Consider the following 13,221-nt stretch of genomic DNA (forward strand, 5'->3'; position numbering starts at 1 on the left):
ACAATTCTTTATGCAACATCATAGTAGATATCTCCGACAGATTTGATAGAATCAAACATAATCTTTAACATCTTCATAGAATTCTTCAATATAACAAAGAACACAAAAGAATACACCATCTTTGAATGGAAATAAATCACATATTATTCATCTTCAATGTCTTCATAGTTCTTTCTCTCAATCTCTCATATACAGTTATAATGTTTTGATAAAATTGACTATCTCTGACTCTCTCTCTCTCTCTCTCTCTATCAATAATACATCATCTCCTCACTACAATGCTCTCATAATAACCCTCAATAATCCTTCTTAGGTCGTGGATGCACCTCCCAAGAGGTATGTCTGATATAAAGAGTCACCAGAGCCACTACAGTGTCTTTTCACAGCTCACTACTGTCACTGTCACTTAGTCTTCTCTTCAGTCTTCAGCAGCTGCTTCTTCCACTTGTTTTAGCTCTTTTGAACTTAGATTCATCCTTTCCAAAGGTTAGAAAACTTTTCCAAAGTCACACATACATTCTATAGAACACTTACAGAAGGTCTACAGAACATTTACAGTACAGCACCAGAACAGCTACAGTACAGTTACAGTACAGAGACAAAGCAAAGACAGAGCAGAGACAGAGGCTCTACAGAAGGTCTACAGAAGGTCATCAGAACCTCATAACTCATACTCAAACCATTCCAAACTATCAAAAACTATTCAATAAACTTTCAAAACTATAAAAAACTATTCAATAAACTTTCAAAAGATCTCAATCTTCATCAATCATCAATCCATGCTTCATACAGAAGACCATCAGAACAAAACAGAAGCTATACAGAAGGTATACAGAACTAATCAGAACCTATCAGAACATCACAGAACCTCATATCTCCACTGAGAATCATCATAAACTTCCAAAACATAATCAATGTCATCCAAAACATTATCAAATACTTCCATTAACAACCATTCATCACTCTAAATCCATCAAAAATCAATCATTCAGACCTCAAAAACAACAAAAATTAGTCAAAAATTCAGTCTTTTTCCACTCTCAACACATTGTGAGAAAGAAAGTGAGAGATTGAGAGAAAGAGAGTGAGGGACTGAGGGTGAGGGATCAAGAGGGTAAAGATCTTCCTATTCTTGTCTCCAAGCACTCTCTCTCACCATATTCATGCTCATTTCTTACACATAAGGAGACCATACATGGTTGAGAGACGAAGGATACTCACTTGTGTTGTGGAGTTTTGCCATGTATATCCATCATGCTTAATGGAATGCTTAGCAAGCTCTATAAGCAAATCATTGTGTTCTTTGTTTGCGCGAGTGGCTAGGTGAGAGCTAGCCTAAAGTATTTTGTGGTTCGAACCTCTTGAATAAATAAGAGGGTGTCCAAAATTCTATAACATTGAGTATGTGTTGCCCACTATGTAGTGAATGTGAATATGTGTAAATTGTAGCATGAAGAGTTAATGGCAAAATTGAAGAGATCATGTCTTGGAAAGAGTATGCATATGGCATGGCAATTTTGTGCACGTGATATTGAATGGGATCAATCCTTTGGCGAGATGAAGAAACTTTGGCATGTGTGCAATGACAAACAAGATCCAAGAAGTATGATTGGGATGTAATCTAGTCTACTTGAAGCCTCATTGAGATGTTGATATCCATACCATAAGTTAGATGTTTATGCTCTAGGTTTAAACCATACAATCCTATTTCTTTTCTTTGTTCACTAGAAAGTTGAAAGTCATCATTGTAGCGTAAAAGTCAAATAAATCAATCGTAGCATCATTTTTCAAGATTGAAATAATGTGGAAATAAATATCCCACATGTTAGTTTGAAGTTCCTTGCTAAAGAAACTTAAAAGTGGCTAGAGACTAAATCAACTATGCTTGACAATTGCAACACCTAGGTCTGCCTCTCTCTCTCACATCATTAATAAATAAGATTCTAAGTATATATCTATGCTAAAGATATCCTAAATAAAATGGATGTTTTGAAATGTCCATAGTAAAAAGTCTCTCTTACATATAAAATAGAATTTTATCGTTGAAGAGATTTCAATTCAAAAGCATGCTTATGCAAAGACTTTATATTCTCAAAATTGAAACTTGAATTTAGTGTACACGTTAAAAATATTATGTGCATGAATGAAAGAGAGCGATGAGAAGAACTCATAGAAGAATTGTGCGAGGACAATGTAGTGGCAATGGTGCTTGCCCTCTCTCTTTATGGAGGCCGTAGAGAGGTTTCTCACCATCTTTGCCTTCATCGGTGTGTAATCACAGTGATGAAGGTAGAAATGGGGGCCTTGTAATGATTAATTCTTCTCCCCCCTGCCCGTTGATGGATGGGGAAAGATCGTAGCAGCCCAAAAAACTTTTGGGGAAGGGCACGACGTGGAGATTTTTCCCCTACTTTTTAGTTTTGATAAACCTTTGTCTATAAAAAATCGTGCCCATTATATGATATTTATCGTGTCTGATTGGTTGTAAGGGCCATTCATCTTTTCGTGCTCCCCAATCTATAAGGGGCCTTAGGCTACCAAACTTTTTGGTCAGGATGTGGCTACACACAAGCAACAAATAGCTCAAAGACACATGAAGTAAGTAAATAAGTAAGAAAAGTTGAAGCACAAGCTATCATCCTCTTGAGTTTTGTGGCGTGAGTGGAATGGGCATACATTCACATTTTTGTAAGGATGATTCCCTTTTGTTATCACATGTAGACTTTGTCGACTCTTTACTACATTAATAGCCTACATGAATGATTTAGCAGTACACGAATAGTCTAAGGATACTTAGGCTGGTTACGCACCAAGTGATGGACGGCCAACCCCTACCCAAAGTGTGGGCATACAATTTTTGAAACTAGGCGCGAACATGGGCATCATATCTTTACACACTAAATGGACATAATTTGTTTAAAAATAATAATAATAAATTTAATTTTTTTTAAATTAGTTACAAATGCAAAAAGTGCACCTTTGTCTGCCACTTTACAAAGGGAGCAGGGAGACTTCCCGTCCAAAAGTGGAGGGGAGCTCACCTCTCTGGCAAGTAAAGAAGAAATCATGTCTTCTCCAGTGGGTAAAACCAGGCTCATTATTTTCAATATTGGCTTCAAGAATTGGAATATCTTGTGAGTATGGAATATCTCGTGCGCAGGGGAATGCAGGCGATGCGCAGTGACTCCTTCAACGACGGCGTGACTTGTCGCAGACGCAGAGAAATGGTGGGTTCAGGATGTTGATTTCAGCTGAATCAGTGTAAAGTAATGCAGAGACACGGCAATTCAAAGCGGCCGCTCAAATTTCTCAGTGCTCACTTGCTAACAGGCCTTTTCAAAAAGGAGTGCTGCTAAGAGATACACCCAACTAACATCATCACTTGCAGTCACCTCGATCCAAAGTAATGCCCCCCGGGCCGGCCCCCCCCTGTGTAAACATCTAATCCGTTCGCTCTGATCACTTGCTCACAGGCCTTTTTGGAAACAAGACTAGCATGCGTTATATATATGTACTAGCGTGTCGAGTCTACATAGTTGTGAGTGAAGAATTCGTAAGACTTGAGACTCTCTCACTTGCTTCTAATTAGCCTCTGGGTGACTTATATACGCAGTCTACATAGCTGTGAGTGAAGAATCATATGATCTGAGTGTCTCTCCTTTGCTTCTAATTAGCCTCTGAGACTAGACCACTTTCTCTTTCCATCTGGTTATAAACCTATCATCATGGAACCTTCCAAGGCTTCCCTCCAAACTCAGCTGCTCCTGATCCTGCTCACCTCTGTTGTCGTTGCTTCTGCAACCGTCTTGCCTGTGCCTCCACCCGTGCATTGCGGTGCCACCGAGTGCACGGTATCCAGCTTTCAGCACCAGTGGGCTGACAGCACTCCTTGCAGAGCTGCCATGGCCCTTTATCCCACCTCGGACGAGGAGCTCCTTCGGGCAGTTGCATATGCAGCAAAGACCCAAACCAAGATCAAAGTAGTAAGCAAGGCGGCACATAGCTTCGTCAAGTTGGTCTGCCCAGGTGGTGATGATGGCTTGATCATAAGCACACGGGATTACAACTCTCGCATCATCGTCAATGTCACACAGAAGACTGTCACAGCTGATGCTGGGGTGATGTTGAGAGATCTCGTAGATACCGTCGCCAAATTTGGCCTAACTCTACCACACACTCCTATCTGGGATGCAGTCTCTGTGGCTGGTATGATAAGTACAGGATCCCATGGCAGTAGCTTCTGGGGGAATGGCAGTTGTCCTCATGACCGAGTCATTGGGATCCGATTGATTACAGCTGCATCTCAAGACGAAGGTTACGTGAAAATAAAAGATTTGACAAGCAAAGATGAAGATTTGAATGCCGCTAAGCTCTCTCTGGGAGTGTTGGGCGTCATTTCCCAGGTCACGTTTCAGTTGGATTCCATGTTCAAGAGGTCTGTGGCATTCGATATTCGAGGTGACAAGAACTTGGAGTCTGAGATACTGGACTTTGCAAAGCAGCATGAATTCGCAACAGCTTACTGGTACCCTTCCTCTGGGAAAACTCTGTTCAAACTAGATGACAGAGTGAGTGTGGAGGAAGAGGGAGATGGAATTATGAAAGACCCCTTTCTGGACCAAACCGAGGTGCAAGTAATCGAGAGCTTGGCTTTAAACTGTAAGTATATACTCACTAATGGGGGAACTGTGGAACCTCTCACTTCACTGCTGTGGGGCTTTTTCTAGTTTTATTCATCAGAAACATAATGCTGTATATATATATATATATAGAGAGAGAGAGAGAGAGAGAGAGAGAGAGAGAGAGAGAGAGAGAGAGAGAGATTTCTGATTACACTTTACAATCATATTGATCAGAATGCATGTTTACGAGGTGGGTCGCACTGAAAAGGTGCAACCCTCTTTTTCTGTCTGTTCGATTTAATTTTAGTTTTATTGTTTTCTTTTAGGATTTAATAGTTTTATTTTAAACTCTCCACACCCCCCCATAAAATAAAACAGAGTTCAGATCTGTTCTAGTCCCGCCAGAACACTGCAAGCATTTAGCTTGTCTCTTAAGAGAGATTTTGTAAGAAAATCTGCTGCATTCTCTGTTGTTGGAACATATTCCAGCTTTATGATCTGGTTTTTCACTTGTTGCCGAATGAAATGGTCTTGAATGCCAAGATGCTTCAATTTCTCTATTGCTTTAGTTTCTTTGATGCGCTATCGCTGCCATACTGTCAAACCAAATTGTGTATGGTCTTTGAACTAAAATTCCCAATTCCTTGAATAAATTTCCAATCCAAATAACTTATTTTGATGCATCACAAGCTGGTTTGTATTCAGCTTCACAACTGGATAATGAAACTGTTGTTTGGCGCTTGCTTCTCCATGAGACAGCTCCTCTTGCAAAAAGAAAACCATATCCTCCTGTCGAGAGCCTAGTTTCAAAATCTGATGCCCAATCGGCATCACAATAGCCTTGTATGATCAGTTCAGCACTTGATCTCCCTCCATAGGTGATGCCAACATTCTTGGTACTAGATAGATAGTTGAGTAACTTCTTTACAGCCCCGACGTGATGATCAGTAGGGTCATGCATATATGGGGAAAGTAAACCAGAGGAGAAGGCTAAATCTGGTCTTGTACATGAAATCAAATAGCGTATATTACCAAGTATCCTCCGATATTGTGTAGCTTCTTCACTTCTAACCCACTGTTGTGATATGAAGATCCTTTCTTTTGAAGATGTTTATGGGACAGTGGTAAGGGCGTGCTTGATGCACTAAGTGTCTGACATTGTATTTTGTTAAGACAAAATTAGTATACTTCTGCTGTGAAATGTGCAGTGTCCTTGAAGGTCAATGACACCGAATTTGCATGCTGGGAATATAACTCAATTCCCCCCCATCGATCATGTGAAAAGCGGCAGACAACTCTTTCTTGAGAGCAATAAGAGGATGAAGGGAGGTGGACATGATAAGAATATCATCGACATACAAGGGTAGGATAACCATCTCGCCATTGGTGGGATGATGATAGACGGACACATCAGTTTCAAGCCGCATAAACGCAAAAGTCTTCATAAAGGCATTAAATTGTGCATTCCACAACTGGGGGGACTGCTTCAGACCATAAATGGAGCGCTTAAGAAGACATACCTGAGGTACGGAGGTCTTCTTCTCGAAATGTGGAGGCTGCTGCATATATATATCCTCATCAAGGAAGCCGTTGAGAAAGGTGGTCTGAACGTCCATTTGATGGATCTCCATGTCGACCGATGCACCATAAGCGAGTAGAGATCGAAAGGTTGCTAGCCGCAGCGTAGGAGAGAAGGTCTCAGTGTAATCAACATCGTACTCTTGAGAAAAACCATGGGCCACCAAATGTGCCTTGAAGCGAGCCACTGAACCATCGGAGCTATATTTCTTTCGTAGAACCCATTTATAGGTCACTGGGCGTCGACCTGGAGGGAGAGGCTAAAGAACCCAAGTACGGTTTGCCCGAAGGGATCACATTTCTTCCGTCATGGCGGCCCACCATGAGGCGGACTCAGAAGATGCCAATGCCTCTTGTACAGGAACTGAACCATCCGGGGAGTAAAACTGGGACATAGGGGAAGAAGCATGATTGGCATAAGTGTAATTGCCTTTGGCGAGAATATCAGTCATGCTGTGGAATCGAACAGGGCGTGTAGAGGGGGAGGTATCATCATGACGAAATAACACTAACACAAGCAATTGACATTAGTTAATTATTATTTTGTAAAATATAAATTGGAAAACGGTTTGACGAAACGTCAACCGACAACTCAAAGGGCGCTGACCCACCATGTACAAATATGCTTTCAGTAATGCAATTGATTGATTCGTTGCCTCTATGCGAGTAATCTTGAGCGAGAGCCTGTGTTGTGATTCCTACATGGTATCAATAACCAGTTTGTGAAATACACACAAGCATCGCGTGGTCGTTTGCTCCCGTGACTGATCACCATGGCGCAAGCAACGTCATCAATGCGAACTTACAAGATTGACAAGCTCAGCGACAAAAATTACCACCCTTGGCTCATGACAATGGAGATGATTCTTCAAAAACAGGACCTCCTTGATAGGCCCCCTGTCCAAATCGGACAGATCCGCAATTAGTCAATGATGTTAAATTGTGGGATGAGCGCGACTTGACTGCGCGTCTCGAACTTCTTCTCCACACGGACGACACCCAAAAACAGTCTGTACGCACGCAAACTACAGCAAACTCCATTTGGACACAATTGGGTGAAACCTACGAACCAAAATCTGTTGGCAGTCAGGTACACAATCTTAAAACATTAATCAATATTTCTATGCAAGAAGATCAACCAGTCGAAAATTTTTTACAATCTTGGAGATTAAAAATGGATGATGTCCTCCTTTCGGGATTAGATCTTCCACCGTGCCTCCAAGCCATCCTTCTTCTTGCAGCTCTCCCACCATCGTGGCAATCTTTTACCTCTACCCAATCAAATCAAGTTAATTTGTCAGTTCCCATTTTAATTCCATTAATTTTACAAGAACATTCTATGCGACAAGCAAATCAACACTCTCACTCCTCATCCTCTACATTAGCTATGTACGTTCAATCCAAAGGCAAATACCATAGAAATACTCGCCATATTTCAAAAAGAAATAGTTATCCTCCGCGAAGAAATTTTCGATCTCACCACTCAAAACCCAATTTCAGTGTTACTACACCCTACTGCCGCATTTGCAATAGGGCTGGACATATGTCTAAAGACTGTTGGCGTCGTTCTAAGGGCTGCACAAATAGGCCTAAAGCACAAGCCAATTGTGCTTCAGCATCTGACTCCTGTAGTCATGAATCGGAGGATCAAAACTCAACAAGCCCATCGCAGTCTGACTACTCGGATGATGATGATGCTTTGTTAGCCTTTATGGCCTATAATGATGTTCAAATCATCACACCTCACACATGGATCCTTGACACCGGGGTTACAAATCATCTAACGACTAATAAAGAATATTTAAATGAATATAGGGAATTGAATACACCCATAAACATTCGTTTCGGCAATAATGATACCCTTCAAGTTGTTGGCATTGGTCATGCCAACATAGAATTGACCGATGGTAAAATTGTCCTTGTTCGGGACATTTACTACGTGCCCAACCTTGCAAAGAACCTTATTTCAGTTAGTAAAATTACCAATGCTGACACTTACTTAGAGTTCCATCACACACATTGTCTGATTAATCATATTCTTCCAAATGGAACACTTTACACTGTTCCTTGTCCTAAATTTGGACGCCTTTATCTTTTAGGTAGAAGTCACCCCTGCCATGAATCCTATAGTGCCACAGACATTGATCCCACTAATTATACTACCCTTTTGTGGCACTACCGACTTGGGCATTTAAATCTTGCTACTATGAAACATATACATAACCATAGGTTAGTTCGCAATTACACATTGCCCCGTCAATGTAAAATCACCTTGTGTGAAGGTTGTCTCCTAGTGAAGATGGCCAACAAAAAATTTCCTTCATCTCGAAATCACACCACTCATCCATTACAAATTATACATTTGGACTTATGTGGTCCTATGCCTGTTCGTTCCCTCACTCGTAATAGGTATTTCCTCACTTTCATAGATGATTACACCAGGTTCACTATCGTAACATTTATTAACAATAAATCCAGCCAGACAGTGCTACAACAATTTAAAAATTACCAAGCCTATGTTGAAAAACAACAAGGAAGACAAATAGAGTCTCTTCAATCTGATAATGGAGGCGAGTATGTCTCCAATCTGTTTAAAAATTACTACAAAGAAAAAGGCATACAACAACGCTTAACTGTGCCTGAAAATCCCCAACAAAATGGAATTGCTGAGCGTAAGAATCGAACACTCATGGATTCTGCGCGAAGCATGCTTCAAGTGGCAGGCCTACACCCGTCCTTTTGGGAGAAGGCGGTTATTACAGCCTGCTACATTCAAAATCGGGTATACACTCACAGTGTCAAAGCCATACCCTATACCCTGTAGTTTCACAAACCCCCAAATTATGCTTCTTTACGCATTTTTGGGTCCCCTGTGTATGCCTTCGTTCCTGAAACACAACGGAACAAGCTTCAAGATCATGTTGTACGTGCCTGTTTCATTGGTTACGGAGAACCCTTTGGTATCAAAGGATATCGCCTGTATGATACTCAAAAAAGAAGGTTCTTCTATGCACGCACTTCGGTCTTCGATGAGGACTCTCTTCTCAGTACCTCTGCAAACAAACAGGCAAATCCGTCAGATGTCTCAAGCCGAGATGCGATAATAGACACAACCTACCATCCTCACCTCATTGAGTCGTCTGACTCCGGTCATACCTCGCGCGTGGCATCTCCTTCCCGATCAGCAATCACGTGGCCCGTCCACATTCCCGGTGCTGCCAGAATGGCCTTACCTAATGCCGTCCCAGTAGCAGCGCCTCTGGTCCCGCAAGCTCTTCCCCTTCCACCGCCCCAATCAGCGGTTCCGAATACACCCAATCCAGTCCCAACGACCCTCAAATGAGCTGCCAGCTCTAGGCGCTCCACACGCAGCCGTCGGTGTACAAGCCTGACGTGCCTTGACTATGGCGACGCACGTCCATCCCGTCCTCTCGGACCTCCCTTTAAACTCTTGGGTTTAACTGGCCGAAGCCAACGATGTGGCACCCCGCATGCCACGACAATCAGCTTACCCACTCCTCACTTGCTATGTAAGTCAACATTACCCTCCACTTATCAACATGATCTGTCCGATCCATCCTCTCCCATGGATCACGCGTGTCAGCCTCCTTCCGGCTCAACTAAGCCCACGCGTTCTCTACCTACCAACCACGTGTCTGACGTCGTTGATTCTTCACCTTCAAAAGTACCATCGTCTCCAACAACTTCTTTCCCTTCTTCCGCGTCAGAACCACCTCCACAAGCCTCCCCAACCCTGCGCACTCGCTCTCTCGCAGATCTTTACTCTGATGTCCGCCATCTAAGCGCTCTTTGTGCCTCCTTCGATCCTGACCAAGAAGATTCCTGCTTCATGTCTGACGACCCACCTGATTCTCTTCTTGGCGACGCCACTTCTGACATCCCACTAGAGGCTGACCCTATTGATGTTGACATTGCTCTCCATGGTCCTGAGGCCAACCACTGGCAATCTGCCATGGATTCAGAAATCCAGTCTCTTCATCAGAACGGGACCTGGACGTTGGTTCCGTGTCCTGTTGACCGAAAACCCATATCGTGCAAATGGATTCTTTGCCGTAAACTCAATCCCGATGGATCCGTTGCGCGCTACAAAGCACGCTTGGTTGCACGGGGTTTTAGCCAAATCCCTGGCCTTGATTACACGGACACATTCTCACCCGTCTTGCACATGGCATCTATTCGCATTCTTTTTACCCTGGGGTTGCTGCGCTAGATCTCGAGATGCATCATCTCGATGTACAAACTGCATTCCTCCATGGTGACCTTCCCGAAGACATCTATATGGAGCAGCCTCCTTATTACGCTTCAGCGACGCAACCAAATCATGTCTGCAAGCTCCAACGATCATTATACGGCCTCAAGCAATCTCCCAAGCTTTGGTTCCAGCGCTTCAACGCCTTCATGCTTCAACACGGGTACACTTGTCTCCTTTCAGAACCTAATATTTATACACGTCATCGTGATAATTCTTTTTTACTTGTTGCATTATATGTGGATGACATTCCTGTTATAGGTTCTAGTTTGTCAGTCATTAATTCTGCCAAACAAGAGCTTGCCTCCGCCTTTGCAATTACTGATCTTGGACCCCTCACATATTTTTTGGGTCTTCACGTCCTTCGTGATCGCACAGCTGGCACACTGTATCTCCATCAATCTAAATATGTTGCTGCCCTATTGAAAGATTTTGGCTTTCAGGACATTAAACCAATGACAACATGTAATGAAGGAGACCTAACTGTCCTAACTAAGGGGAAAGAGAGAGACAAGGACTGCAGAAGAAGAGGGAGAGAAGAGAGAAAGGCAAGAAGAAGAGAGAGAAAGAGGGAAAGAGGAAGAAGAAGAGGAAGCCATGGAAGCTTGAGAAGGTGAAAAGAGAGTTTCTTGATAATTTCTGTGATGCCTCAAAATACCCTCTTACACCTTAAATACCGTCAGTGTGACTGGTATGTTCCCATGCCATATTCCCGTGATCCCCGTTCATTACAAACCATCCCGTCTCATAAAGTTTTTGTCCTAAAAAACAAGGGATGTAGTCATGGACTGTGAGAGTGTGTTGTAGGAAATCAGCCATAACTTTGTGTGGGCAACTCCGAATGGGACAATTGAGGTGTCCTTACGGAGTCCATGAGATGTACTTTCAGCCCATGTGGCTGGGACGGGGCTGCAATCAGGTTAGGACCAAAACTGGTACAAAATAAAGGGCTGTCCAAGAATTTCTAGTGTGCAGTCCCGGATGGTATGGCTGGAGAAAAACAGCCATAACTTCCACTAGGGAACTCCGATCGGGGCAAGTAAGGTGTCGAAACGGAGCCCTCGAGGTATACTTTCTGGCCATGTATGGAGGATGGGGCTGAGAGTGGACTAGGACCAAATCTGGTACAAAATAGGTGGCTGTCCAGATGTAGACTGCAGCCCAAAACAAGGGTCATGGTGAGGTGCCAGCCAACACAGCCTCCTTGAGGTGTGGGAATTCATCCAATATAGAGGCTGGGCACCAAGAGGCTTCCTCTATTGGTAGGCCTTGCCATTTGATCAAGTATTCATGTATGGAACGGGTGCGGAGTTGCTTTTCACGTTGCCCAATGACCGCTTCTGGAATGTACTAAATAAGGCCCTCCTCATCTATGGGTGGGAGCTCCTCTACATGATCTTTGGGAGTGCCAATGAAAGGTTTCAATTGGCTCACGTGGAAGACATCATGGATCTTAGTGGTGGAAGGGAGTTGGAGGCGGTAAGCCAAGTCCCCGACCTTCTTAATGATCTTATAGGGCCCATAGTAACGGTGTGCCAACTTGTTGCAAGAGCCGTCCTTTAGTGTGGCATAACGGGATTTGGGGACCTTGAGGAGTACCATTTCACCCTCTTGAAAGTCAAGGGGTCTTCTTTTTGCATCAGCATGGAGCTTCATGTGCTCTTGAGCCCTTTTGAGGTTTACCTTGCATTGTTGAAGTAGAGCTTGCATGCGGTCCAGCTCTTCTTTTCCCAAAGGGTTGAGCTTTTTATTGAAGATCACGGTAGGAAGGGGCACGTGATAACCATACAATGCTTCGAAGGGAGAGACTCCAATGCTTGAATGAGTGGAGTTGTTGTAAGAAAATTCAGCCAAGTGCAGCTATACATCCCAAGAATTCTGCACATCATGACAAAAATGTCGCAAATAAGTTTCAAGCCACTTATTGACTCTTTCGGTCTGCCCATCCGAAGTGCAGTCTACCAGACCCCCTGTTACAGAAATGATGATAACTTGAGCTAGGGAACTCCGATTGCCAAAATTTCTGATTCAAATGAAAGCGCTCGATCCCCTCTACGAGCTTATGTAAAAAATATCTCCGACAGTAAATGATCAGGGCTTTGCTGTAATCACTTTTTGTGGGTTGACTGTGTAGGACTGCTGCCTGTCCCACAGTACCTCTGGGCACAAAAATGAGTGTATCTCCCAAACCGTAGGGCAGAATGGGGAGGTTTTTAGCTCAGATCGAAGGGGAAAATGCCCTCTTCGAATCAAGATATAGAGCTCACGCTCAGTCACACAAAGAGGCTTTGCTGTAATCAATTTTTGCGCGCTGATTGTGTAGGACTGCTGCCTGTCCCACAGTACCTTTGAGCACAAAATTGAGTGTATCTCCCAAACCGTAGGGTGGAATGGGGAGGTTTTGTAGCTCACATTGAAGGGGAAAATGCCCTCTTGGAATCAAGCTATAGAGCTCGCACTCAATCACACAAAGAGGCTTTGCTGTAATCAATTCTTGCGGGCTGACTGTGTAGGACTGGCTATCTGCAATATCCTGCAAAGGCTCCTTCAAGAAGCATACTTTATCCCCATGGTGAGGGCCTTATCCCAGACATCCAGGGCCTCAATGGTGGCTCTCAATGCCCCATAAAGCCATACATTCTTTGCATCCATAGATCATTGCTGAGACTAGTTCCACACTGCATTCCCTGCCCTTCTTGCATTGCATTCACCATACATTATCAAGCGATTTATGACATTACCAATGCATAT

The 13,221-nt window shown here is 43.2% G+C and overlaps 1 protein-coding gene across 1 annotated transcript in view; it reads left to right on the forward strand.

The window, feature by feature from the left end:
* Nucleotides 1–3,477: 3,477 nt before the first annotated feature.
* The window catches only part of LOC148011242 (L-gulonolactone oxidase 5-like), a 41,801-nt gene continuing 32,057 nt past the window's right edge, over nt 3,478–13,221 (forward strand). The window contains exon 1 of the mRNA XM_087670950.1: nt 3,478–4,659. Within this exon, the coding sequence (XP_087527076.1) occupies nt 3,726–4,659 (934 nt within the window). The 5' untranslated portion in view covers nt 3,478–3,725. The remainder of the gene's footprint in view (nt 4,660–13,221) is intronic.

Source organism: Lygodium microphyllum, chromosome 28 (assembly GCF_053477565.2).
Source record: "Lygodium microphyllum isolate KBCC chromosome 28, Lygodium_microphyllum_v1.1.10, whole genome shotgun sequence".
Classification (NCBI taxonomy): Eukaryota; Viridiplantae; Streptophyta; class Polypodiopsida; order Schizaeales; family Lygodiaceae; genus Lygodium; species Lygodium microphyllum.